Consider the following 26,665-nt stretch of genomic DNA (forward strand, 5'->3'; position numbering starts at 1 on the left):
ATATGTCCGTTACAATCTGCACCAATCATGACTCTCTCTCTGTCTGGGATGCTCAGAACTACTTCGTCTAGCTCCTCCCAGAATTTCTCTTTCACCTCTAGGTCACATCCTACCTGTGGGACGTAGCCACTAATCACATTAACATAACACCCTCAGTTTCAAGTTTCAGCCTCATCACTCGATCTGATACTCTTTTCACCTCCAAGACATTCTTAGCCAACTCTTCTTTTAAAATAACCCCGACTCCTTTTCTCTTCCCATCTACACCATGGTAAAATAATTTAAACCCTGCCCCTAAACTTTTAGCCTTACTGCCTTTCCACCTGGTCTCCTGGACACACAATATATCAATCTTTCTCCTAATCATCATGTCAACCAACTCCCGAGATTTTCCTGTCATAGTCCCAACATTCAAAGTCCCCACATTCAATTCTAGGCTCTGTGCTTTCCTCTTCTCTTTCTGCCGAAGAACCGGCTTTCCACCTCTTCTTCAATTTCGACCCACAGTAGCTGAATTTCCAACAGCGCCCTGCAGGTTGACTGCGCCGGTGGCGGACGTTGTTAACCCGGGCCACGACCGATCCGGTATGGAATTCTTTGGATGAACGCTCATATTTGTTTGGCAAAGTTTTAAGCCGGGTGCCCTTCCTGACGCAACCCTCTGCATGTATCCGGGCTTGTGCCCCCTACAGGGCTGCATTTGTTAAGGCCACTCTTGCTGTTGAATTAGGCTTTTTTTTGGTGGGGAATCATTAGGTTTCAGGAATTACCAATCTTGTATAACTCCTGACTTCCAGTTGTTAAACTGCCTTATTTCTTTCTATTATCATTAATGCTTCACATTTTTTGAAAATGGGTGGTCCAATTCACCTGGACTAAAACACTTTTAATTGATATACTGTATGTGAATAAAAACATTTTGCAGTCAGTAATCAATTGATCAAGCAGTTTATTAAGGACACTAATGACATACAATTCCGTTACAACAAGCTGGCAATTTTTTGACTTGAGTTCGTTGTCACATTTCTGTGGGGCCAATTATGTATTACTCGTGCACTCACTGTAGTTGTCTCGCCGTGCTGCACTATTTGCATATAGTGGCCACTCATGCCAGAGTAGCATCTGCTCCATTTGCACACTGATTGAGGAGTATCTGTAACATTTGCACAACCATTGTCCCAGATTATCGCACTACTCGTCACTTTAAACCGCATACACTCCTTGAAGTCTCTGTGCCCTTTGCACAATGGTCATTGCACCGGACTATTGTGATATTAGCCATTCGAACTGAGGACTCTGCATCTTTTTGCACAATTGTTGTTTGTTGTTGTTTTTTGTCAATGTCTTTATGTCTCCAAAGTGTTCTGTAAATTGACTGTCTGTTGTACTAGAGCGGCTCCAACTACCGGAGACAAATTACTTGTGTGTTTTGGACATACTTGGCAAATAAAGATGATTCTGATTTTGATACAGTACATCGCACAACAAGAGACAACAACAATAACACAAATAAAAGTGAAACTACTGCTTTCCACCTCCAAGGAGTAATTAGAATCAAAAGTACTTTCTCACACATCCCCAAAACATGCATGTGATGATGCATGTGATGATCATTCAAGACTCAGAAGCAGTACAGAAGATTTCCACAGTTGATACCATAACGAGTCCCCCCTCCACACACACACACACACATCATGTAGACTGTACTATACACCCAATGTTTTTGTGGGTAATGACTTGAATCGTAATGTTGCAGTGTGTGAGTCTGAGGAGTCACAGCAAGTCTTTGTCGTTGATTCGAGTCCCGTCGAGTTGCGGACCGCCATTGTTTCCCATCACGGATTCTCGATGGTGAGTGTGTAACATGTTCAAATGACACCTGTTAGAAAAATGGATATTCAAGACAAGATTTGACATGACACTTTCAGCTGTTTGAATACAGCGAAACACTCACTGTTGTGCGGGCGACTCCAAACTTTTTCCATTCCCGCACTTGAATCCCAGCGATGCTGCGTCTGTAAATGTCGTCTAGGAGACAAAATACAGCTTAAAATGTGTCCTTTACCACTTTCACTTGCAACAAATTATTTCTCTACTTACCTGTAAGCTGGCGTTCAAAACGGACCCGAAGTCCATCAATAGTGGACTCCTGCAAGATAACAATTTTATCATGAAAAAATCCACTTCATGTTGAGACAAAAAATCTCTCCCCCCCTCCCCATCCATCCCCATCCATCCATCCATCCAAACATCCATTTTCTGAGCCGCTTCTCCTCACTAGGGTCGCAGGCGTGCTGGAGCCTATCCCAGCTATCATCGGGCAGGAGGCGGGGTACACCCTGAACTGGTTGCCAGTCAATCGCAGGGCACATATAAACAAACCACCATTTGCACTCACATTCACACCTACGGGCAATTTAGAGTTGCCAATTAACCTAGCATGCATGTTTTTGCGATGTGGGAGGAAACCGGAGTGCCCGGAGAAACCCCACGCAGGCACGGGGAGAACATGCAAACTCCACACAGGCGGGACCTGGGAATTGAACCCCGCTCCTCAGAACTGTGAGGCAGACGCTCTAACCAGTCGACCACCGTGCCGCCCCCTCCCCCGTGTGTGTGTGTGTGTGTGTGTGTGTGTGTGTGTGTGTGTGTGTGTGTGTGTGTGTGTGTGTGTGTGTGTATATAGTTCTTACTCAAGAAACTGTTGCCAAAAGACAGGAAATGGCACCTGTTGTGGCTTGCACTCAGCCATTCATACCATACTTGAGCCCACATTACACTTAACCAAATTTACTAATCACATTCAAAACTGTTAAATGGGACACACCTGCCACCATTTAAATCCCCCTTGATTAACTCCAAATAAAGTTCAGCTGTTCTAGTAGAGTGTATTGTACGTGTCATATGATCAATGCGCTCCTCTCACCAGTTATTCGTGATGTCACCTTGAACGATAGAACTAAATAAAACAAATAGAAATAGTACACCAAGTCAGGAATGCGGTAATAAGTGTTGTATAATGAAGTGATGTTCTCGTATTGACAAATTATTTACTTTGTAAAAGTTGGAAGATTTAGTGCAAATTTTTGGGAGATTAAGTGACAAAAGCATGAATCTTTCAAGCCACGGATGATTGTGCCGCGTGTCCATCTACTAACCCCGCCATCTTCTGGGACCTCCGCCGCTGGTATTCTGCCTCGTCTACCGTCCACACGCCGCCTTTCGCGTTCTCCACGCGCACGAAGCATCTGTGCAAGCTCAGGTTGTGGCGCACAGCATTCTGACCCAGAACATGTGACATGTACTCTGTTATTCTTAAAGACTACATTTTTACCAGCCTGTTGGATTTCAAAATAATAATAAAAAAACACCCAGTCTTCATGGTAACAAAATCGGGCCAGCAGTTAAAATTGGGCCAGCAGTTAAGTCAGCCCTTTTTCATGGTTACCTTCCACGTTGCGGCATTGCGGCGGAAAAAGGCGAAGGTCCTCGTGAACCAAGTATAGATCTCGTTTAGTGTTAGCTGCGTGTCTGCTGATTCTAGGATGGCCTGTAGAAGGAAATATTACCCAAGCAATGAGGGGAACACACACTGGTGTTTTAGTGGGAGTTATGACAACAGAAGAGAACAAACAAAACAAAGACTGATGTCCTGCGAGACTGCACCTGTCTTATTAAGGTTGCGTATGTAAAAGGTGGTCTGATGTCAGCGTTCTTGTAGAGCTCATGTTCTTTTTCTGGAATGAAAGAGAGGAAAAAGATGAAAACCCGCTTATACAGGCTGTCCCCCAAAAACGTTACTCACTCTTTGACTGTAGATTCTATCCATTTATTTTCAAAAGTGTCTATAACATCAAAAGGGTCAAAACGTGAGCTAGTGTAGTGTTTTTGTGTGATTTTGTGGTCCATATTTGTGGGAATTTTGTTTGGGTTTTGTGGGGAATTGCCCATTTTTACAGGAATGTTTGCCCGTTTTTGTAGAAATCTTTGTTCAGTTACTGTTGGTGTTTTTGTTGTTTATGCCAATTATAGGGGGGATTTATTTCCCGCTTCTTTCTTTTTCATGGGGTTTTTATGCTATTCTTTTTAGGTGTGTTAGGGGTGTTTATTTTAATCTTTGTAGGATTTTGTTGTCTATTTTTTGAGGTGATGTTTGTCCATTTTTGTGGTAATTGTTGTTCAGTTATGTGGGATTATTTTTGTTTATACCAATTTGTGTGTGTTTTTTTTTTGTCCATTTATGGGGGGGATATATTTCCATCTTTGTAGGGTTTTCTTTGTCCATTTCTTTTCATGGATATAAGTACATTTTTGAAGGGGATGTTTGTCTGTTTTTGTGAAAATCTTTGTTCAATTTGTTGATTTATTTTGTGGATTTCTCTTGTCCATTTTTATATTTTAGATTTTGTTAAGATATACTGCAATATGTGGGAGAATTACTGAATTAAAACATTTAAACTGTGCATAATGTGTTTTTTATTTTTATTTTTTATCCAGTACAGTACATTTGTTAACTACAGTTCAGTTGTATTTAACTTTTAAGAACAATGCATTGGTATTTAATTTTTTAACTGTTTTTAAACTTTTATTTAGGTACAATTTTTAACTTTGATGTGGAGTGAATTTTTATTTTGTGTATATGAATAAAGGCCAGTAAAAGAGTGAGAACAATATTTTGGGACACCCCACAATTCAAAATATCAAAAATGCATCTTTGCTATGTATGACCTGATGAGTAGGCCAACCGGTGATGGCGGTGTCTCATGGCCCCAGCACATGTCGTACGAGGGGGTCCTTCCTGCAGCGGGGCGCCGACGGGGGCCAGAAGGTGAGGAGGACTCGGCGAGGGCGAGTTGCAGGTGACCGAGCTGGACTGCAAGTGAACAAAAGAGCGTGTGAGGACGGCGGCGTGACGGAACGATTGGATTGGCCTCCTTTGAGGTAATTATCACACTAATGTAGCACACGCCAAGAAGTCCATTAGTCTCAGGGTGAAATTGGGGTGTGTTAATAAGGGAGATGAACAGATGATTGGTTGACAGTCTAAACACTGCGTGAACGCAACAGAAAAGCAAGCAAGCTGTTACTGATTTGTAGTTGTTGATTTTTGTTGTATTTTTTTCCTCGCTGTCCCCTCCAAAACAAGATATAGCGGTGCCTTAAGTGTACTGTTTTCCTTATTAAAAAAAAAAAAAAAAAAACACATATTACAAAATGTTTTGTCCGTTTTTGGGGAGTAAGCTGCAACGGATCAATGGCATTTCCATTCATTTATATGGGGAAAGATGGTTTCAGTTAAGAGTGTCTTGCGTTACAAGGGTGGTCACTGGCCACGGAACAAATTAACCACTGTATAGGTATTTACTTGCATTCCTGAACATGAATGTTGAATGTTCAAATCATGGGCTTTTTTCATTTCTGACTTCTTACAGATGCTGAAAAATTTGAGTCTAACAAAGCAAGTTTAGTTTGAAATTCCTCATTCTTCAAAATGGTAAAACTCTGGAAAAAAAAAAAAACCAACAGAAATTGAAAGAGTGCATCAAAGCACATTGTTGTTGTTGCTATAGTGTAGCCACCTTGTGCAGTAGTTACTTTTGCTCATTGAGAACCATTCGGAAGCCTCACGAAGTGTTACTGTTACAATAGTGTGAAAATGTATGATTCAACAATTATTTTGCACCACTCTTGTCCACACAGACATCAGCGCACGCAAGCTACCTGCGGACAGAGCGGGTCGACTGACGTGTCTCGTGGGGTCAAATGCGATCCTGTGGGTGCAGAGTTGGATTCTGCAGTGGGCGTCAGCTGAAGGTGAGCAGTCATCGCTCGCAGACGCTCTCGTTCTTTGAGGAGCTGAAGGAACGAGAGAGACAATATTTGGACAAATGCACAAAAGTTTCAACTTTTGGTAGCAGACACCCATTCAGCCTTGCTGTTTTAGTTGACTGTTTTGTTGAATCCATAAAATATATTCAGTCCTAATTTAAAACAGCAATTGAGCTGCATGATTAACAAATAACTGCATTATTGTAGCTGATAAGATGTGCCCCCCCCCCCCCCCCCCCCCAAAAAAAGAAAATCTATAATAGTAACTATGTTCATTCGCATATTCTTGCGGCACATTTGAGTACAGCTCTAATGCCGGACGGATCTCATGAGTAGACCGTGCAGGTGTCCCTAATGTTGTGGCCAGGCCCACCTGAATCTCCAACTGATGAACCACTTGCATCTGGACTCGGCACTGAGCTGCACTTCTGTCATCCAGTGTGTGCTCGCAGCGCATGTGCCTGAAAAAAAAAAAACGCACATAGATTCAAAGAGGGTATGAAGCACAAAATTATCTCCATTTTACAACCAAAAATAGCAACCCTGTGGCTGTTACAGAGAATCAACCTGGCCTTCAGTTTTGCAGGCTTAACTTTGATACATACAATGCTCTGTGTTCGGGGGAAAAAGAAAAAGTTTTAGTTGGGTTCGAGGCAACAAAGAATAAAATATCCCAAAATCAGAAATGTGGATGCTGAAAGATTCTGTTGTCAAGGCAAAATGCCTTGAATCGAATCGGTTGGTTTTTGTTTTATGGGAAAAGCAACACAAATGAGTTCTCGTCTCGTCTTTCTAAAAGAGAAAAACTAACACTAGGTTTTGAGATATAACGTGCATAACAACAACCCTAAATGAAACATTTCTGTAATGTTTAATAAACCTGCACGTAAATGCTCTTCAACCCATGTTTCTAATTCTAAAATATAATTATTATTATCCATGCATTTTCAAATGTGAAATACTGAAAAGCAATATTTCTTGAGTAGGATTTCTGAACAGAAAAAAAAAAAGATTCAGTTGTTGAATGTCATTTCTTGCTAAATTTGACTATAAAAAGGTGACCAAGTTAGAAATTCCTCATTCATACATATCAACATACATAAATACATTAAAATAACAGATTATGGAGAAGGGCTAGTGTTTGAGTTTTTTTCTTTTGTTGGTTGTTTTATTATTTTCATGTTCAAAATAAATGTTCAAATCAAATAAAAAAAAAAAAAACAGTTGCAGCTCCCTTACTTTACAAACTTGCTGTAGTTTTGGCAGATGGACTCACACCCTGGCCAGTTGCACACGCCGTGACCGTAGAGGACATTTATAGTCGTTAAGTCAGCTTCACTTGAGCTAGGTAAAGATGAACAACCACATCGAGTGGTCCAAACATTTAAAAAGACTACAATTTTACTGCCTTAACGTTAGCATGAAAAGCCGCGTCGTACCAATTTTGAGGACAACATGACAGGAGGTCGCGCGTCTGTCTCTCATCAATTGTCTTCTTTTTATCAGCGCCGTTATGATCGCACTTGGTGTTTTCGTCTTCTTCTTCTGCCGCTCTTGTTGTCATCTCCTTCCAAACGTGCTTCGACTCCACAGAGCTGATATTAGCTAACAACAAACAAACAAATGTAACGATCATTTTGCTTTAGTGATTAAGTAATAGTGTACAGAATATTGGAACGTGATTTCTTTCTACAGTGAACCCGTGTGTATCGTTACACACCCACCTGAGATGGGTGAAAAGCCACATTATAGAGAAACTACATCGTTTTTTCATGTTTTACCCCTGCCACATAATGCAAAAACTCAAATTTATTCAAACACACTTTTTAAAGTATTCCTTAGCCCCTGTTCTCATTCTCTCGCTGTCAAGAAGTGGGAGACTATCCTATAACATCACAAAGAAAACTGTCGCTCGCACAATTCTCCAAATAAGAGGTCACGTGTGCTTGCTACAAGCATTTTTTTTTTGTCCCTCTCAGTTGAATTTTACTGTAAAAGTGACACCAAAAAAAACAAAATAAAATAAGCATTGGTTATTTAAACACGAAAATGTTTAACGAAGCCATATTATTTTGTCTAACTTAAGTCTGCTAGCGTAATGCTTACATATAAAGCTAATGGAAATTCGCAGAGATGTTACAGTAATTACAAACCTTCAAATATCAGAACAGCAATACATACAAAGACAATATACATTCTCTAACTCTTCTTTTTGCTCTTGATTACACTTCATCTACATCCAGTAGACCTCAATCCTGCCCCCCATGTTACAACACGCTAAACTCAGTTGCTATCTGAATGTGTAGGAGTGTGATTCTCGACCTGTTCCGTGTAAAGTGCCTTGGGACAACACATGCCGTGATTTGGCACTGTATAAATAAAATTTAATTCAATTGTATATTGTAAATACCGATAAAAAAAAAAACGATCGATTAAAAATCCGCGATATAGCGGGGTTGCAAAAGATGAACAGTGATATAGCGAGAGTTCACTGTATATATATATATATATATATATATATATATTTTTTTTTTTAAATAGAAATAATTTACCTGCAGAGGAACAGACTGACTGCTGATGCTGAAAATGAAGATGCTGTTGGATGTGCAGGAGCTGCTGGAGCGCCAGCTGCTGTGCGAGGAGCTGACAGACAAGTAAAACCCTGCACCAACTTGTCATTAAGGAAAACACCTTAGACTGCAATCTAAATCTTTACCTCTTTGCTTTTCTTTGCCGGCTGCTGCTGAAGCAACTGTGCGTTGATCTGCTCCTGTTTCTTGTAAAACTCTTTGAGATGATGCTGGAAAAGTAAACGGACCATGAGACATAATAAAACGACATCAAAACTGACGCTTGAATACCATAAAGGAGTTAAATATCACTGCTTAATTACAGAAACATTAAAAAACCTACTTGAATAATGATTCAATTAAAATTTATAGCACATATAAGATATATAAAATGTCTACTTAACACATTCACTGCCATTGACAGCTTTAGAAGTCAAATACCCATTTTAACTGGGAAGGCTGGCAGTGATTAAATAAATGTTTGAAAAACAGTGTTCTTAAAGATTAGATGAACTGTACTGTACAAATGTACTGTACTGGATTACCAAAAAAAAAAAAAAAAAAGGTTTAAGCTAGTGTAACATTATGCATTCAACATTTAATTCAGGGATTCTTCGCCTACCACTAGAGGGCGACAAATTGTACTTTGACAATCACTGCAAGAACAGATTTCAGCTTCTACTGCGTGTGTTGACATCTCAAAGTAATTTGCCCAGAGTCTTCAAAATGTGTAGTGCCGGCCGATGTAATTTAAATTTAGATTAGCAATCTACAAATTACAGATTCGTCCTCACAGAGCACTGGCTCTTTGATTTGGGGCTACAATTAATTGATAAAATATATTTTCATCTTATTCATTGATTAATTGCAAAATGATTAATCGATTATTAAAATAATCGTTAGTCGCAGCCCTACCTCGATTTTATTTATTTGTTTCCCCTTATTTAACCAGGTTGGTCCCATTGAGCCCCTCCTTGAGCCGTCACCTTATCGCGGTGAAGGGGTTTGCGTGTCCCAATGATCCTAAGTTGTCTGGGGCTTTATGCCCCTGGCAGGGTCACACATGGCAAACAGGTCCTAGGTGAGGGACCAGACAAAGCACGGCTCAAAGACCCCTTATGATGACGACCAACAATGGACTCAGGCCCCTCTAGAGCTAGGCTTGGAGGTGGGGCTCGAAGGCGAGCGCCTGATGGCCGGGCCTGCACCCATGGGGCCCGGCCGGGCACACCCCGAAAGGGTAACGTGGGTCCCCCTTCCCATGGGCTCACCACCTGTGGGAGGGGCCATAAGGGTAAGGTGCAGTGCGAGCTGGGCGGTGGCCGAAGGCAGGGACCTTGGCGATCCGATCCCCGGCTACAGAAGCTGGCTCTAGGGACGTGGAATGTCACCTCTCTGGCAGGGAAGGAGCCCGAGCTGGTGTGTGAGGTCGAGAAGTTCCGACTAGACATAGTCCGACAGAACTTTGCTCACGCTCCGGGGGAGGCGAGGGACATCGAGTCCGAGTGGACCATGTTCCGCGCCTCCATTGCTGAGGCGGCCGACCGGAGCTGTGGCCATAAGGTGGTTGGTACCTGTCGTGGCGGAAATGCCCGAACATGTTGGTGGACACCAACGGTGAGGGATGCCGTCAAGCTGAAGGAGGAGTCCTATCGGGCCTTTTTGGCCTGTGGGACTCCTGAGGCAGCTGTTGGGTACCGGCTGGCCAAGCGGAATGCAGCTTTGGTGGTCGCTGAAGCAAAAGTTGGGAGGAGTTCGGTGAGGCCATGGAGAAAGACTTCCGGACGGCTTTGAGCAAATTCTGGTCCACCATCCAGTGTCTCAGGAGGGGGAAGCAGTGCACCATCAACACTGTGTATAGTAGGGATGGGGCGCTCCTGACCTTGACTCGGGACGTTGTGAGGCGGTGGGGCGAATACTTCGAAGACCTCCTCAATTCCACCGAATCTGGGTTCTCTGAGGCGGGCTCTCCTATCTCTGGGGTTGAGGTCACCGAGGTGGTTAAAAAGCTCCCCGGTGGATGAGATTCGCCCGGAGTTCCTCAAGGCTCTGGATGTTGTAGGGCTGTCCTGGTTGACACGCCTCTGCAACATCGCATGGACATCGGGGACAGTGCCTCTGGATTGGTAGACTGGGTTGGTGGTCGCCCTTTTTAAGAAGGGGGACCTCCCTGGCAAGGACTATTCAGGGGTGCTGGAGAGGAGGGTCCGTCGGGAAGTTGAATCTCAGATTCAGGAGGAGCAGTGTGGTTTTCGTCCTGGCCGTGGAACAGTGGACCAGCTCTACACCCTCGGCAGGATCCTCGAGGGTACATAGGAGTTCACCTAACCAGTCTACATGTGTTTTGTGGACTTGGAGAAGGCATTCGACCGTGTCCCTTGGCGGGTCCTGTGGGGGGTGCTTCGGGAGTATGGGGTACCGAACCCCCCGATACGGGCTGTTTGGTCAGAGTTTGGTCCGCATATCCGGCAGTAAGTCGGACTCGTTTCCGGTGAGGGTTGGACTCCGCCAAGGCTGCCCTTTTGTCACCGATTCTGTTCATAACTTTTATGGACAGAATTTCTAGGCGCAGCCGAGGCGTAGAGGGTGACCGGTTTGGTGGCCTCAGTATTGCATCTCTGCTTTTTGCAGATGATGTGGTTCTGTTGGCTTCATCAAGCCGTGACCTCCAACTATCACTGGAGCAGTTCGCAGCTGAGTGTGAAGCGGCTGGGATGAGATTCAGCACCTCCAAATCTGAGACCATGGTCATCAGTCGGAAAAGGGTGGCGTGCCCTCTCCAGGTCGGGGATGAGATCCTGCCCCAAGTGGAGGAGTTCAAGTATCTTAGGGTCTTGTTCACAAGTGAGGGAAGAATGGAATGGGAGACAGCCGGATCTGTGCAGTGTCTGCAGTGATGCGGCCTTTGTATCGATCCGTTGTGGTAAAGAAGGAGCTAAGCCGAAAGGCAAAGCTCTCGATTTACCGGTCGAACTACGTTCCCACGCTCACCTATGACCCACAGCTCGTGACCGAAAGAACGAGATCTCGGATACAAGCGGCCGAAATGAGTTTCCTCCGCAGGGTGTCCGGGCTCTCCCTTAGAGATAGGGTGAGAAGCTCGGTCATCCGGGAGGATCTCAGAGTAGAGCCGCTGCTCCTCCACATCGAGAGGAGCCAGATGAGGTGGCTGGGAAATCTGCTTCGGATGCCTCCAGGACGCCTCCCTGGTGAGGTGTTCCGGGCACGTCCCACCGGGAGGAGACCCTGGGGACGACCCAGGACACGCTGGAGAGACTACATCCTTCGGCTGGCTTGGGAACGCCTCGGGATCCCCCCGGAAGAGCTAGATGAAGTGGCTGGGGAGAGGGCGTCCCTGCTAAAGCTACTGCTACTCCTTTTTCAGGGGAAGCCTGGCCAAGACCGCAGCTTAAAACACAATCTTTCAACAATTAAAGCAGACAATATTCACACAGTAATTTTTAAAAAAAGGTATAAACAAAAATACATGGTAATCAAGACCAATACAGATAAACAACAGGACGATCAATTAAAACAAGAGCAGGAGCGATATTAGGATGCAGCCGAGTCACTCACAATATTTTTGAAAGTTCCAAGAGAAACTAGTTCTTTCAGTTTTAAAGTGTGGTGAAGTGAATTCCAAGCAGCGGCTGCAGAGTGCATAAATGTGTGCTTGCCTAATTCAGTGCCACTCAACTGCCAGAAAGGTTACGGTGGTGATTGAAGGATTTTCAAGGAAGATTTTCCAGCATGCGATACGATGATGTCGGCATTTCTCTATCCTCTGATTGGTTGGTCAGAGCAAAACTTGCTATACCCATCTTCGACTAGGAAAACACATCTTTAGTGATCAGCACACATTCATAAATCTAATAACTAGCATCTATGGTGTGTTTCATGTTTTTGTCATGTTATTAGATAAATGAATGTGTGCTTCATGTTTTTGTCATGTTATTAGATAAATGTTGATTCTGTAGTTTTTGTATGGGCCTACTATTGATGATTTCTTTAATTGCAACATGATAGTGGTAAGTGCCACATACCAAATATACGGCCCACCACTGGTATTATGAGTCTGTTTACTTCACGTAACTTACAGTACACAACTTACAGTATAACACGTGTATATTTTTCATCACCTTGTCGAACTGCCCCTTCTTTTTGGAACAAGTGCTACCCAATAAAAAAGCCAAAGGAAAAACAAAAAACAAACAAACAAAAAACGTTAATCCTCTTATTGTATGAAATAGGACCATGTGGATACCTGGTGGAGGATGAGGGCCTGCTGTTTGTGCTGCATCAGAGCTTGCAGCTGACCGGAGGACAGAGTCCGCGTCACCTGACGAGGAGCCGCCATGGCGAGGGAGACCTTGACGAGAACGAGTGCGGGCAGAATGACAAAAGGTCAGCCAGCGATGCAAGACAGTGCAATCTTTCCCTGTCCAATTACAAGATCCCGTGGCTGCGTATGGTGTCATTGAGCCAAAATGAGATGGGCGCGCTGGGCTGAGAAGTTAATTAAGCACCACAATTACATGCTTGTTGTGGGCCCTAATAGGAGTGTACGCCTGTTAACGAAGGCCATATCAACAAATGACCACTTAATATTTGGCTTTTAGAACGGATTTTATACTGATGTACTCACTCAAAAAATATGCTGTGTTGAAATTATTGAAAAAAAATGAATGTAAAACAACAAACAGTGCTTTTAAATAAATGTAAGATTTTTTTTTTTCCCTGATAAGTATGTGTATATGTATAATGTGTACCCTCACTATATTGCGGTTCACCTTTTGCGGATTCAGGGCATTACAGAATTTTCTTTTCCATATTCCGTACCATATTCGTCATATCGCGGGATTTTGGGTGTATGGTGTAATTTTTTTGCCGTAAAATAAATGCTTCCTAGTCGAAAACATAACTTAAAAAAATAAATAAATAAAAATTCATTACATGCAATACAGTACAGAACAGAAGATGGCCTTGGAAATGTTGGCAGTTGTCTGTGCCATGTTCGGAGATCAATGCTGTACTTTCATCGCTAGCAATACAGCCCCAGATGGCTCACTTACTCGGGCGCTGGAAGGTCTGCGTACGTTATCCAATGAAATGCTCAAATAATTCCAGAATTGACAATCCCTCCGATCAAATTCTCAACAATTGGTTTGGTCAGTGGAAGCCTGTGATGGTATCTGTGTTCCTCTCCCTGGTAGGAATGAGGTCTGCATTTGCTTCGTGTGCTGGTGGTTGTATTTCCTGCATGAGGTCACTGTGCATCCATGTCATTGTCGCCACTGCCGCTCATGGCTGTGATGCCTTAAGATGACTTTGAGGTGGATGTGATGTAATACTACAGGGTCTATATGTTGGTCTCACAAAGGGGGATTTGAAGTGGATGCATCGTATTTTGAACTATAATGTTACATGCTACTGAAATATAAACAAATGCTTTATTGCCAGTGTTTAATCAAACATATTGGGATCGGACACACCATTGTGGCACATGTCGACCGCAGCATACTGTATGCAAAAAAAACAAAAACAAAAGGACATTGACCAGTGTTATGCCTTACATTGGCAAGCATGTTGACAGATGCAGGATCTTGTGAAGGTTGTGATTAAGTTTCGCTACAAGTAAACAACAACGATTACATACAGTGGGTACGGAAAGTATTCAGACCCCCTTTAATGTTTCAATCTTTTTTTTATATTGCAGCCATTTGCGAAAATAATTTAAGTTTATTTTTTTTCCACATTAATGTACACACAGCACCCCATATTGACAGGGAAAAAAACGGAATTGTTGAAGTTTTTGCAGATTTATTAAAAAGGAAAAACTGAAATATCACACAGCCGTAAGTATTCAGACCCTTTGCTCAGTATTTAGTAGAAGCACCCATTTGAGCTAATACAGCCATGAGTCATTTTTGGGAATGATGCAACAAGTTTTTCACACCTGGATTTGGGGATCCTTTGCCATTCCTCCTTGCAGATCCTCTCCAGTTCTGTCAGGTTGGATGGTGAACGTTGGTGGGCAGCCATTTTCAGGTCTTTCTAAAGATCTTCAATTGGGTTTAAGTCAGGGCTCTGGCTGGGCCATTCAAAAACAGTCACGTAGTTGTTCTGAAGCCACTCCTTTGGTATTTTAGCTGTGTGCTTAGGGTCGTTGTCTTTTTTAAGGTGGACCTTTGGCCCAGTCTGAGGTTCTGAGCACTCTGGAGAAGGTTTTCATCCAGGATATCCCTGCACTTACCCGCATTCATCTTTCCTTCGATTGCAACCAGTTGTCCTGTCCCTGCAGCTGAAAAACACCCCCACAGCATGATGCTGCCACCACCATGCTTCACTGTTGGGTCTGTATTGGACAGGTGATGAGCAGTGCCGCTTAGAATTAAGGCCAGAAAGTTCTATCTTGGTCTCATCAGACCAGAGAATCTTATTTCTCACCATCTTGGAGTCCTTAAGGTGTTTTCTTTAGCAAACTCCATGCGGGCTTTCATGTGTCTTGCACTGAGGAGAGGCTTCCATCGGGCCATTCTGCCATAAAGTGATGGTTGACTTTCTAGAACTTTCTCCTATCTCCCGACTGCATCTCTGGAGCTCAGCCAGAGTGATATTTGGGTTCTTCTTTACATCTCTCACCAAGGCTCTTCTCCCCCAATTCCTCAGTTTGGCCGGACGGCCAGCTCTAGGAAGGGTTCTGGTCGTCCCAAACGTCTTGCATTTCAGGATTATGGAGGCCAGATCTGTGCCTTGCCACAATTCTGTCTCTGAGCTCTTCAGGGAGTTCCTTTGACCTCCTGATTTGCTCTGACATGCACTGTGAGCTGTAAGGTCTGATATAGACAGGGGTGTGGCTTTCCTAATCAAGTCCAATCAGTATAATCAAACAAAACTGGACTCCAATGAAGGTGTAGAACCATCTTAAGGATGATCAGAAGAAATGGACAGCACCCGAGTTAAATATGAGTGTCACAGCAAAGGGTCTGAATACTTATGGCTGGCTATTTCAGTTTTTCTTTTTTAATAAATCCGCAAAGATTTCAACAATTACATTACATTACATTTTCTGTCAATACGGGGTGCTGTGTGTACATTAATGAGGAAAAAAAATTGCTTAAATTATTTTAACAAATGGCTGCAATATAACAAAGACTGAACAATTTAAGGGGGTCTGAAAACTTTCCGTACCCACTGTATCTTAAAGAAGCAGATGGGACAATGACGAACGAACAGGGGAAGAACAGCAGTCAGACTTCATGAACTGACAACACTCTGTTGCAGTCAAAGAAAAGAAAGCTGACCCAGGCCAGAGCTCTGCATGGCTATTCACTTTTCTGTTATGTTACTCTTATCACACTTTTGTGTTGTTGATTAAAATGGAAGAACTGAGACCTAAGTCTTATCCTATTTGCTTCATCAAAAAACATGCTGGACTGCTTTGAATTAGTTCAACAATACTAAATAAATATGTGGTCGCTACTTCGCAGAGTTCACCTATTGCGGGGGTGGTCCGGAACCTAGCCCCTGCGATAAACGAGCGTATTTGGAAGTTTACCAATGGGGTTACAGAAAAAAAATGGCAGTTCTCTTATTTATGTCTAATGTGCTTCATTTTTTTCCTGTTTCATCTTCTGATTTATTTTGCCAGCAAATTCAACATCAACAGAAATAGAAAATAAAAAAATCTGCTTTTTCCAGTCAGTCATGCGAACTGGGCTGTCGATAATGAATGGAACGCTTCATTTTGCAATTGCATTACTGCTCTGTATTACATATATAATACCAGATACTCTGCCCTCTCATAACCTTAATGCAGAGTCACCTCTGCTCAAGGGTTTGAACCGCCCGAGTGACAATACACTACACAACTTAAGGTACAGTAATGTACTTTTTTTGTTTTTCAGTTAATATTAAATTTTTTTGTATAATGAAGATGGAGGACAACAGGAAGGAGGTGTTACCTGTTTAAGATAAAGACTATCCACAGTGCCTCCTACTTCTGCTGCGTCGTCTCCCCCGGAATGGAGGTGACCACCTTCTTGGTTTTGACGAGCCACACGAGAAGACTCGGGCATCGCGCTGCTGATCAGCTGAAAAGAAAAAAAAGAAAAAAAATAGAAGGCACCACTGCATTGTGCTTGTGATTCAAAGACAAAATTAATTCAACAGTCCTTCTGGGATGATTACATAGTGTTAAAGAGAGATATAATATAATATCTACTGTAGAGGAATATCAAAAAAATGTGTAGCCCATTAATAGCTGTAATATAAATGACTTATATTTAGTTGTGAAGGCTCACAATTTGGCAATTTCAAGGTATTGCCCCGCATTCTATCAAATGCATTTGGCTTAAATCTCGGATCAAGCTGTCACTATCATCATATAGAAGTTAAAAAGAATCATTGCAAAGTGTAAAATATACCTCTATTGATGTACAAATGAGCTACTGCAATTTATTCCTTTTTATAAATTGTGCGGCATCACTATTTAGCAAGCAGAAGGTCATTCCTGCTCCGCTTATCTAAAAACGTTAACTATTATTCAGGCTTTATCACGCATTAACAATCACCCCTCAACGGCTCAATAGTTAAATAGTACAATTAGATTTTCCTTACATTTATGACACTTTTTACCACTGATAAATTCATGATTAAATATTCGCATTTTCCAGACAATGACTTAACAAATTCCATCCAGGAATTCCGCAAATTCCATAGTTGTTTTTTCCCCCCACTATACACTAGCTTCATCCAAAATTCTGCTATTACAAATAATTTAATAATATTGTTAACAGCATAATTGCCCAAGTCTTTTTTAACTTACTGTCACATTATTACAAATAAAAATACTAATGTGCTTGCTAAAAATGCAGTTTTTTCTTTGTAGACTTTCAGTCGATTACCTCATGGTAATCCACAAATGTTGAATCGAGGCAACTGGACTCTTGTTTGTTCGTTCAAAAACAACTTTATGGAAAGTGTAATTATGCATGTATGCATATTTTTTCAGTTGCCGTTTGCAGCGGTGTGTAGGTGCTCGGCATCATACTGAGATCTGTTTCTGCTCTTTTGACACCTCAGTATGATGCACTGCTGTTGTACACAGATGCAAACTACAACCTCAACAACAGTGTCGAATGAATAAAAACTGAGCCCCATTACTGTTTTTGTTTTTTTTAAATCTGTCATATACAATATATGTACATATTTTTACTGCATATACTTAAATACAAGGTATAGCCTAAAGGCCCTCAAGAAAATCAATGTTTAAATAGTCTACTGTGTAAAATATACTTACTGTTCTGGCGTTGCAGTGAAGTGAAGTCTGCAGTCAGTGTTGACAGAGCCTCCAAGTGAAGATGAAGAAGCTACCTGAGTGGGAGGCGCCACAAATTAGACAAGGAGGGTGTGGGAAAACTGGCAAATGAGCAGCTGCTTTAGATCTATTTATGACTTGATTGTTACAGAGCTCCGAAATAAATATATCACTTAGTCACATGAGACACAATTGAGTATAAATACACAACAAACAAACAATCGAGCATCGTTTATATTTGTCTTTGGGATGGGACAAGTATAGTCTGTGTGTGTCCTCATTTAGAACATACGTCACACTCTTTATCAAAGGCCGACTCGGTTGTTTGAATACCAAATGAGAAATAAATTGTAATCAGAGGAGGTTCACATGTACAGAAGTTAAGGAGTGACGCTGTTTTTTAAAAATTATTATTTGCTTGTTTTGTTCAAAGCGGTTCCACTTAAGTAGGAACAAGATGGAGCTTGTGCTGGTGAAACAAAGGGAAGGGGAGATCTACATACTGTGCAGGAGTGCCTCCATATATGTTAGCATATCAGCTGTTAGCATTTGATCAATTCTCATTTGATATAGTGGCCTTCCTGACTAAAACACATGCAATATAACCTTTATGGATCTGCCTCAGCACCTTCTCAGTTAAGGTTGCTATCTGGTTCTCTGTTACCATATCAACTGTTAGCATGTTAGCATTTGATCAATTCTCACTTGTAATAGTACCTGACTAAAACACACAACATATAACCCTGATGTTCACAGAAGGTTGCAGAGGGCGATCTTACTGTTTGTGCTTGATAAGTGAGTCACCTCATATATTAAGAAAGAAAAAACTCTTATTATGATTAATATTATTTTCGATTTATTGTACCGAGCAGCAAGGACTGAGACGTACCGATTTCTTACGTTATACACTGATGCCTTGAGCTACGACTGACCCAACTTAAAGGTTTTTCAAGATACGAGCTGTCGTTGGGCCAATTTCTTTTACTTGCATGCAAAAAGTTGAGATACGAGTGCTGTAGGGTGGCAGTGAACTCAACTCAACTCACTTCACAACAAGCAGCAACTTGTAAACAATTTTTTCAAAATGAGGCTTCATGTTTCATCCCACTCCCAGTTGAAGTTAACTGTCAAATTCAACATTAAACAAAGAGAATTACTGTGTATTTAAAACAATCACATAACTGTCCTGCGCTAGCTTAATGGTGACACAAAAATGCTGTTAACAACACATGTAGACAGACAAGATAACAATACTCACAGGCTTATACAGTGGAACCTCGTCTTCACGCACCCCAATTCAATGGATATCGGAAGGAACTAATTATTTCTTTACATTCTATTTAATTAGGTATTACTATATGTTTTTTTTAAAGTACAATATTATATAATGCTATTTTCCTTATTAAAAAGCACATTACAAAAAAAATTTTTTGGGGGGGATGTCAGGATAACGCAATGGTATTTTCATTCATCTCAATGGGAAATGATTTGGGAAACGACGAGCGGGGTTACGGAACAAATGAAAGTCGTATCTATACATCACAAAGGCAAAGAGAAACTATGTCATGTTTAAGGCTACTGTCTTTGAGCCAACAGTAAAGCCACATAGTCCTTTTTTTTAATTATTTTTATTTTTTAACCCAATGAGGTTGTAAGGCCTTTTCCTTCTTCATAGCTGAAAGGAAGTTCTTTATTAGCTCAGTGAGATAAAGGGCTAACCTTTGTGGTGGTGGTCACAGCTGCGAGAGGAGGATTCAACACTGGAAGTTGAACAAAGGCATGGTAGAAATATCTGAAGATAGATAAGAAAGTTATTGCACTATGTGCAACTCATAATGGGATTTTCACAAAGCCATGAGTGCCTCAACCAAATGCTTTGACTCACAAAGGGGGCGGGATGATATTTTCTACTCTTGAGCTTTGACTCTACTGTACATACTTCATGTCCCTTCCCACCTATTTTTAGGGTTGGCCCTCGCAACAATGTCATGCGTAACTCGACGCCATCTGTTAAGTCAGAGCTCGTTGAATGTCACTTGACAGGCCGAGGCATCGCAATCACCTTCCTGTCCACACACTCCGGCCCAGCACGATCATGGAGTTGGAGGGACAAGCAAGACTGTCTCGGGCCTTTCGCCTCCTTGTGCCGGGCCCAGACATGGATGAGGATGAGAGCGAGGTGGTGATCAGCATCAGGCCCAAATCTTCTCCCCTGCCACGGAGAAGAAACTCTGTCTCTGACGAGGAGTCTGAGTCAGAGCTACTTCCTTGTGGTTCCAGGAGAGTGTCCTTTGCAGACGCCAAGGGTCTAAGTTTGGTGCAAGTCAAGGAGTTTGATTTGTGGGACGTGCCCAAGTTGCCAGGAATGGAGTCCCAGGAGGGCGACGGAATATCTACAGAGGAATACTCCCTGTCTCCTCTGACTTTCCAATCGCCGTTGTCTCCTGAGGATCTGCTGGTTAGGGTCCAGGAGCAGAAAATAGAATTGGACTCCCTGGAGTTGATCCCAGGAACGACCACGCTGAAAGGGCTGATCTGTGTCCTCAACATCTCCTTCCATAAAGCCGTCTATGTGCGCACCACTTTGGACTGCTGGGCCAGCCACTTTGACCTTCTGACTGAGTACATCCCCACTTCCGGCAACGCTCACACGGACCACTTCTCCTTTAAACTCACCTTAGTGCCGCCCTTCCAGGAGCAGGGATCCCGTGTTGACTTTTGTCTGCGGTATGAGACGCCCATGGGAACGTTCTGGGCCAACAATAACAACAGAAACTATGTGCTGGTCTGTCACCAAAGAATGAAAGACCAGAAGGAGAACCCCCAGAAGCAGAATAGGCAAAAGAAAAGCTGTCTGAAGATCGTGAGGTAGGCTTGTCCAGTGTTTCCCAACCTTTAGTGAGCAAAGGCACATATTTTACAGCATTAGTAAAATATCACGGCACACCGCCAAACAAAAATGTCCCAAAAAGTATATATGTGCTGAAATAATGACAATCGCATCTTATTTACTCCGAAATGTACTTAGTAGTGGTGTGAAATTTGGGCCTATGGACTTGAACACAGCTATTATTCTGTTGTGTGAATTGCAACACAACTGCCATCTAGTGACAGATAATGCAATTGCCTGTCATTATATGTCACTGGCATAGACAGATAAACAAAGACATTGTTTGGAGTAAATATTTTTGGGACCATCCATCCATCCATTTTCTGAGCCGATTCTCCTCACTAGGGTCGCGGGCGTGCTGGAGCCTATCCCAGCTATCATCAGGCAGGAGGCGGGGTACACCCTGAACTGCTTGCCAGCCAATCACAGGGCACATACAAACAAACAACCGTTCGCACTCACATTCACACCTACGGGCAATTTAGAGTCTCAAATTAATGCATGTTTTTTGGGATGTGGGAGGAAACCGGAGTGCCTGGAGAAAACCCATGCAGGCACGGGGAGAACATGCAACCTCCACACAGGCAGGGCCGGCGATTGAACCCGGGTCCTCAGAACTGTGAGGCTGTCGCTCTAACCAGTCGTCCACCGTGCCGCCTTTTTGGGACCAATTAAGTGAAATTAGATAATAACGCCCACGACACACCTGAGAATCTTTAATGGCACAGTGGTTGGGGATCATTCATAATCCCATGTGAAGATTTCAGCGCTTTGACCAAACTCACTACCACTAAGTGCGCTTACTAGAATTCCATTTTTATTACACCAATGTCTGTTAACAGCAGTAGCTACTGAACAATATTTTACTAGCGCTTACAAGATGCATTTAAACTCAGTTTGTGTTACACTTCATATTTGACAGTCAAAACGTTGTGGAAGACACTAAGGAAACGCCATCCCAAAGAAATCAGTCAGCAGGTACAAACCTCTTAATATCAATGGGTCGATACATTAAAAAAAAAAAAAAAAACACTTTTCTAACAGTCTTTTTATTCTCTTTAGATGTGTTAACAACTGGAGAAAAAGTCAACAATGAGCAATCCATTCCACCTCCTGATCAGTCAGGAGAAGATGGGGACAATTTGCAGGTACGCTGATGATCACAACTTACCATTTACTGCATAACTCGTACACTTTAGCCATTTGTGCACCACATTTACCTTGGATTTTTTTTCCCCTTCTCTCTCTCTCTCTCTCCCATTTGCCTTTTGGGACATCAGGGAAGCCTTGCCATCATTTGTTCATACTACCTGTATAGCTATAACAAAAAAAACCTAAATGATTGGACCTTGAATTGAATAGAATTGTATATACTTACTTCAAGTAAACACACTCAGGATCCCTGGAGACATGCTGGTTGATTTTCTGGCCCACATCAAACGGGAAAACTTGTAGATTGGGTTAGAATACAGTGTATCTTTTGTGATGTCAGTCCTGGATCTTTTCTAACACACATTTTTAACTTATTTTTACACTTGTATGACAGTTACATGTTTTAAAATGTCGTTTACAACAACTTTTCGGTTAATAAAGTTTTTATGGTAACAGTTTAACCCTGTAACATTAGTTCTATTTCCATTAACTGCCATGTGAAATGTTTTTTTTCTCCCAAATCATACACAAGTTAAGGACAATCGTTTTATTTCAGCCATGTTACAGGGTGTTTATTTTAAGAATCCTGCTATGTATCAACAAGTAGTGATTCATATCTCTCTTGTTGACGGACAGGCTGAGTATAGGCGAAACTGCAGCCAAAGAAAGGCGGCCCGGATGGGTCGGGTGAGGGACTACTTTTCTCAAAGAGACGGCATAGTAGATGAGGAAGGCGACACACCACGTTCAGAAGACAAAGAAGAAATCCCAGTGGGGGATCAGGCAGATGGGCAATTTTTGTCCGAAGAGAAATGGAAACGTGAAGGCTCTCATGGTATTATGGAAAAAATAATCAGTGAAACGCCAACTCAACAAGACGAGACACAGGCACATATTGAACCACAGACAGCTGAGGACATCCGTTTCGGTTCATTAATAGGAGGTGACGCTAGCACAGACATGTCAAATGATGAGCCTCCTCCCACTGAACATTGCAACACGTTTGTCTCAGAGGCTAAAGACACGAGTGAGAGCTGCCTGAATCAAAGCAACGGCTTCACTTTTGAAATTCTGGTGACTCCTCTGTACCGTCAGATGCTTGGCAGGAATGAAGATTGGACATGTCCACAAGAGACTGTGGGAGAAAACGGTTCAACTGGCCATGAAGTTCAAGAAAATTTGATCAGGAACAAAAATGATGTCCCACATCTGTCAACTTTTCAGAATCTGTTTAGTGAAGACCGAGCTCACCAGGCCAGTTTGGAGCATGCAGACTGGTACGATACAGAAGACGCTTCGATGGAATCAGCAGAGAACCATGAACAACTTCAGAAAATGGATTTACCATCACGACTCTCACAACCAATTCAGGTACCAACATGTCTGCCAATCAATGAATTGTCAGGTGGAAACAAAAATGCTTTGTCACTTCTGTCCCCTTTTCAGAATCTGTTTAGCGTAGATGACCAGACCAGTTTGGAGTGTGCAGACTGGTCCTGTACAGAAGATTCTGATGCACAATCAGTGGAAAATACACCGAACCATGAGCAAATTTTGGAAAATGTGATCACCAACTCAACTAAAGAGTGCTTTGATGCCAGTTTGAATGTTCCTCTTTCTGAAGATGACATTTGGAAATCAGACGGCTCACAAACCATTCAGGTACCAACATGTTTGCCAATTCATAAACCTTCAGGTAAAACCAAATATGATGTCGCACTTTTGTCACCTTTTCAGAGTCAAACAGAGCCTGTTAGCGACAGTGTAGATCACCTGGCCAGTTTGGAGACGGCAGACTGGTCAGATACAGAAGATGCTGTAATGAAATCAAAAAACAACACACAGAACCATGAACAACTTGAGAAAAATTTGATCAAGAATTCAACGGAAGAGTGCTTTGACGCCAATTTGAAAGCTCCTCTTCCCGAGGACGACGTTTGGAATGGTGCTGATGATGCTATTGAAAGTAAATTATCAGATCAAACAAATATAAACATAACAGAGAGGCACACAGATACGGATTTACTATCAGAGGACTCACATTGTCCGAGCTTTGAACCAGACACCATTCAGGTGCCAACATGTCCGCCAATACATGAGTCTGTAGGTGGAACCAAAAATGATGTCCCTCTTCTGTCAGCTTTTCAGACTCAATCAGAGCCTGTTAGCGATGACGTAGATCACCGGGCCCGTTTGGATCTTGCAGATGAGTCAAATCAAGAAGATTCTGTGGCAGAATCAAGTATTTCCCCTTTAGAAGCTTTAAACCATCCCGAAGTTTCCAGTTACACAGCCACTAACAGACCGGAGACGGAAGTGTCTGTCAGATCGCCTCGGACTTTTCTTGGAACTCAGGCGGAAACGTGTTGCATTGGCACAGGGCACCGTTTAGATGAGGATGAACATGACCTGATGACAAAAGTGTTGATGTGCAACGATCACTCACAAGAAGTCCATCAGGAGCCTTTTAGCAATCCAGAGGTAGATGTGGTACGAAACTGGGAGACTGTGGTGGAGGAAGAGGAAGTTAACATATTAGAGGAGGGGATCCAGAACTGTCCAGGAGAAGAGAAACCTGATGACCTAAAGGAAGAAATTCAGGAGAAATTCACATCTCCAGAGGTGGAAGAGCCTGAAAATGTCTTTCCGTGCCAGAACAAGACAATAAAGGGAGAAAAAGAACATGAGATGATTTTTGAAGATCGTGAAGCTGAAGAACACTTTGTGGAGATGCAGGAAGTCAAATTGGGGGTGGAGATGTGGGAGGAGGAGGTCATTGATAAAGATAGGGTGGATGCAGAATTGAAAGATCAGGAGCGAGTTGTAGATCTAGGGAATAAAGAGCAGGAAATTTCAGTTGATGAGGCAGAAGGCATAGAAGACATCAGGTGGTCAGAATTAAATCAAAGCAAGCTTGAGGATGCTGGCTTGAGTCATCTGGGTGAGGGTGATGAATCTGTAGAAGATACCACTGAACAGAATCCAGATGACAAGGTTCTCCATGATGAAGAAGACAAGACTGTGACTCGTGAGGAGAGTGACGACGGGCTATGCAACTTCACAGAGGAAGCCGAGAGCGACAACGCCTCAGCAGAGTCCGACTCGGACGACGAGGTGGAGCTCTACATGCACTGCCTGCGTGCGGTCCATACCAAAGACCAGAGCACTGAGACGGGTTTCAGCCTGAGCAAGAGACCCTCTCTGAGCAGGAGCAAACCGCTCTCCTCGCTCATGCCGTCCATCAGTGAGTCAGTGGATGAGGAACATGTCGGCTCCCTTCAGGATGGTCGTGAAGACACGCAAGCGGACGACACAGCTCAGTCGCAGCCGAGTGGACCTAAAAGCACCGGCGGAAACGTGGCAAGGTGGCGAGAGACCTGTTCCTGCAGCTCTATCTCCAAAACGTTGTTGTATGCCACCTTGTTAGCGATGTTTGTTGTCATGGCCTATTATTATGATTTTCTTGCCTGTTTTGGCCTCTACTTGATTTCTGTGGTGTGGCTCTTTTGTCAAGGAGAGAAACAGCCAATTAAAGACAACTCAATAGGCTAAATTCCATTTGAAAAATATATTACAGTTCTTTGATATTCCCATGTAACATTCACAACTGTATTGTTTGTGACAAAAAAAACACGCTCTTTTTATGCTGTACTGTATCTTCCAGACCTCGCCCGCAATAAGTAAAATCCGAGATATAGAAATTCCCTATTTAAATACATCTTAAACATGTTTTTATAGGATTTATGACACTTTAAAACAATACAAACGTTTAAACACGTTGAGAGAGATCAAGAGCAATGCATAACACAAAGATATTGTACAAACACTATGGAATAAGAGTTAACAACTAACACTGACAAAAAAAAAAATGTGCGATATAGCAGGACCCGAAAGCGTGAACCGTGATATAGTGAGGGATTACTGTATTAGACTTTTTTTATATACTCATGCCCAAGAAAGAATCCTATTGACTTTTGAACTATATCCTAAACAATAAACTTGATGTAACACATTTCAACCCGTTAGCTGAATTAGTGGCTTCTGCCTAAACAGATGGCGTGCTTCAATTTATCTGGCTTCAGTGCATTGTCCACTTGAATAAATAAAATGCCATACCCTTATTAATGCCTCCTTGCGAGAAAAATAAAATAAAATGAAAATTACCTGCCGGATACCACCAAGTTGCTTACCACAACACACTGCCTTCACCCCAGACCTGGCATCTGTAAACGTTTACGGTGGAAGAGAAAAGTCCTTTATTTAGCAGGAGTGTAATTGTTGTAAAAATGAAGCTCTACACAATTAACACCTTACCCATAACTATGAGGAAATACAATATAAGCCAATATCTGTACACTTTCTCGCAGATGACTTGTATTCTACACACAGGCACATCCTTTATAAAATCTAAATGAAAGCTCACTGTTGTGCGCTGTGCATGAATTGACACTTGTATGATCAGATGTGTTGTACAGGCTGTTTGCAAAACATTGTGCAATTATACTTTTAATTGACACCTGTATGATCAGATGTGTTGTACGGGCTGTTTGGAAAACATTGTGCAATTATATTTTTACCAACGCATATTTCATTATATAATACAGGAGGTACTACATACAGTATGTATGCTATATTGAAACATGTCTATTAATAAAAATGTAAGTGCACATTGTCTTAGCAACTTATTAAGTGGGCCTTAAGTCTCCATTATTTGTTCACATTTTCTACACTTTTGAAATGTTCACCCAAAAAACCGCATAACTGCCTCGTGATCTGACATCATACAGTAATAAAGTAAATGTCTCCACTGTTAGATAGCCTACAAGGAAACATTGTAAACTTGGATGATTATCATTTTAAACTCGAACGTCCGCTGGAAAGTTGTTTCATAATGCTCATTAATAC

The 26,665-nt window shown here is 42.2% G+C and overlaps 2 protein-coding genes and 1 long non-coding RNA gene across 9 annotated transcripts in view; 2 read left to right on the plus strand and 1 right to left on the minus strand.

Moving 5' to 3' along the window:
- LOC133478019 (uncharacterized) overlaps positions 1-12,788 on the plus strand; it is a 28,543-nt gene extending 15,755 nt beyond the window's left edge. The window contains exons 2-5 of the long non-coding RNA XR_009788541.1: positions 4,740-4,941; positions 5,701-5,814; positions 8,371-8,483; positions 12,650-12,788. This is a non-coding gene — a long non-coding RNA (uncharacterized LOC133478019). The remainder of the gene's footprint in view (positions 1-4,739; positions 4,942-5,700; positions 5,815-8,370; positions 8,484-12,649) is intronic.
- LOC133478015 (forkhead box protein P2-like) lies at positions 933-19,743 on the minus strand. 6 transcript variants are annotated; one of them, XM_061773505.1, is made up of 19 exons: positions 19,604-19,743; positions 19,438-19,510; positions 17,701-17,774; positions 16,364-16,492; positions 12,664-12,768; positions 8,546-8,629; positions 8,382-8,472; positions 7,269-7,434; positions 7,069-7,173; positions 6,203-6,290; positions 5,722-5,856; positions 4,729-4,873; positions 3,667-3,737; positions 3,449-3,550; positions 3,159-3,280; positions 2,927-2,959; positions 2,101-2,149; positions 1,955-2,028; positions 933-1,879 (listed from the first exon to the last, which is right to left on the minus strand). In XM_061773505.1, the coding sequence occupies exons 4-19, from the start codon at positions 16,475-16,477 to the stop codon at positions 1,774-1,776; spliced, it is 1,590 nt and encodes a 529-aa protein (XP_061629489.1). In that variant the 5' UTR covers positions 16,478-16,492; positions 17,701-17,774; positions 19,438-19,510; positions 19,604-19,743; the 3' UTR covers positions 933-1,773. The 6 variants fall into 6 exon arrangements, with proteins under 6 accessions (XP_061629489.1, XP_061629490.1, XP_061629488.1 ...); XM_061773506.1 differs by lacking the exons at positions 19,438-19,510; positions 19,604-19,743 and adding an exon at positions 18,977-19,204 and having other exon boundaries at positions 17,701-17,770; XM_061773504.1 differs by lacking the exons at positions 19,438-19,510; positions 19,604-19,743 and adding an exon at positions 18,977-19,204.
- Positions 19,617-26,573, plus strand: LOC133478013 (uncharacterized). Of its 2 annotated transcripts, XM_061773502.1 has the most exons (6): positions 19,617-20,586; positions 21,531-21,586; positions 21,671-21,756; positions 22,397-23,131; positions 23,207-23,422; positions 23,498-26,573. In XM_061773502.1, the coding sequence occupies exons 1-6, from the start codon at positions 19,748-19,750 to the stop codon at positions 25,310-25,312; spliced, it is 3,747 nt and encodes a 1,248-aa protein (XP_061629486.1). In that variant the 5' UTR covers positions 19,617-19,747; the 3' UTR covers positions 25,313-26,573. The 2 variants fall into 2 exon arrangements, with proteins under 2 accessions (XP_061629486.1, XP_061629485.1); XM_061773501.1 differs by having other exon boundaries at positions 23,207-26,573.
- The last annotated feature ends 92 nt before the right edge of the window (positions 26,574-26,665 follow it).

The sequence above is a fragment of the Phyllopteryx taeniolatus genome, chromosome 5 (genome assembly GCF_024500385.1).
Source record: "Phyllopteryx taeniolatus isolate TA_2022b chromosome 5, UOR_Ptae_1.2, whole genome shotgun sequence".
NCBI lineage: Eukaryota > Metazoa > Chordata > Actinopteri > Syngnathiformes > Syngnathidae > Phyllopteryx > Phyllopteryx taeniolatus.